Genomic DNA, 1,124 nt, shown 5'->3' on the forward strand with positions numbered 1-1,124 from the left:
TTACTGCTGACTTGAAATGGGGACAAATCCTTTCCGTTTTTCCTCCATGGCAATTTTGACATATGTGTGTATATGCTCATCCAACCTGGTTTGCAGCAATCTCTTAGTTTGTCCAATGTAGCTCATATCACAGTGGCCGCAGGATACCTCGTAGATGCCGGGTTTGCCTAAAGTCGGTATGGGGTCTTTCGTTGAACCTAAGATGGATTCCAACTGGCTGTTTCTACTGCTGAACACTAAATCGATGCCAAATTTAGCCAGTTTTTGTCGTAATGGGCGTGTTATCCTGTAGTCGAATTCTACTGCTGCTCTTCGCAGTGGCTCTGCTGATGGCGTAAGGGTTGTGAGTGAAGTTCTGTGCAGTTTCTTTCCTTCTTATCGATGATTGCTTGGATAGTTGTTCTGCTGTAACCGTTGATTTCCGCTGTTTCAAATATGTACTCCAATTCTTTCTGTTTTCCTGCTTCGCTGAGGTAAAGTTGTCATCCTATGTATAAAATAATGATATGCTGCCATCTTATGTTGGAATGAATGGTTTGAAGTGGCTGGGATTGTTCTTCTGGTGTTTGTTGGCTTCCTGTAGATCTCGAAGAAAACGAAGATGGGCAACCTGGTTCTCTTAGGATCAGGATGTCTAAGAAGGTAACTTTCCTTCGACTTCCATTTCGTAAGTGAACTTGATGCTCCTGCGTGCACTGTTTATGGTGTCCAGTACCGTTGTTAGTGAGTCCCTTTTGATGATGCAGAAGATGTCATCTACGTATCTCCACCAACGTTCTGGTAGTAGGTTTTTGGTTTGTAGTTCGTGTTCCAAAGCTGCCATATAAACATCGCTCATGAACGGTGACAGTGGGTTACCCATCGATGCTCCCATCCTCTGTTGGTAGATGCAATCCCTGAACTGGAAGTAGCTCTGTTCCATGCATAATTTGACGAATGTTATATACTGGATCGTTTTTGTCTCCATGGTTCTCCCTCGTATTGTGATTGCAGCCAATCCCGTAGAGTTCCTATTGCGTTTTTACTGGTATGCTTGGGAACAGTGCTGTTACGTCGAAGGAAACCATTATTTCATCCTCAGCTATCGGTCCCGACTCTAAGAGCTCCTTTGTGAACATCTGCGA

The 1,124-nt window shown here is 44.0% G+C and overlaps 1 protein-coding gene across 1 annotated transcript in view; it reads right to left on the bottom strand.

Moving 5' to 3' along the window:
• Positions 1-1,021: 1,021 nt before the first annotated feature.
• Positions 1,022-1,124, bottom strand: part of LOC119765448 (eukaryotic translation initiation factor 3 subunit A-like) — a 2,366-nt gene continuing 2,263 nt past the window's right edge. Inside the window, exon 3 of the mRNA XM_038249305.1 lies at positions 1,022-1,045. Within this exon, the coding sequence (XP_038105233.1) occupies positions 1,022-1,045 (24 nt within the window). The remainder of the gene's footprint in view (positions 1,046-1,124) is intronic.

Source organism: Culex quinquefasciatus, chromosome 1, assembly GCF_015732765.1.
Source record: "Culex quinquefasciatus strain JHB chromosome 1, VPISU_Cqui_1.0_pri_paternal, whole genome shotgun sequence".
NCBI classification, from domain to species: Eukaryota; Metazoa; Arthropoda; class Insecta; order Diptera; family Culicidae; genus Culex; species Culex quinquefasciatus.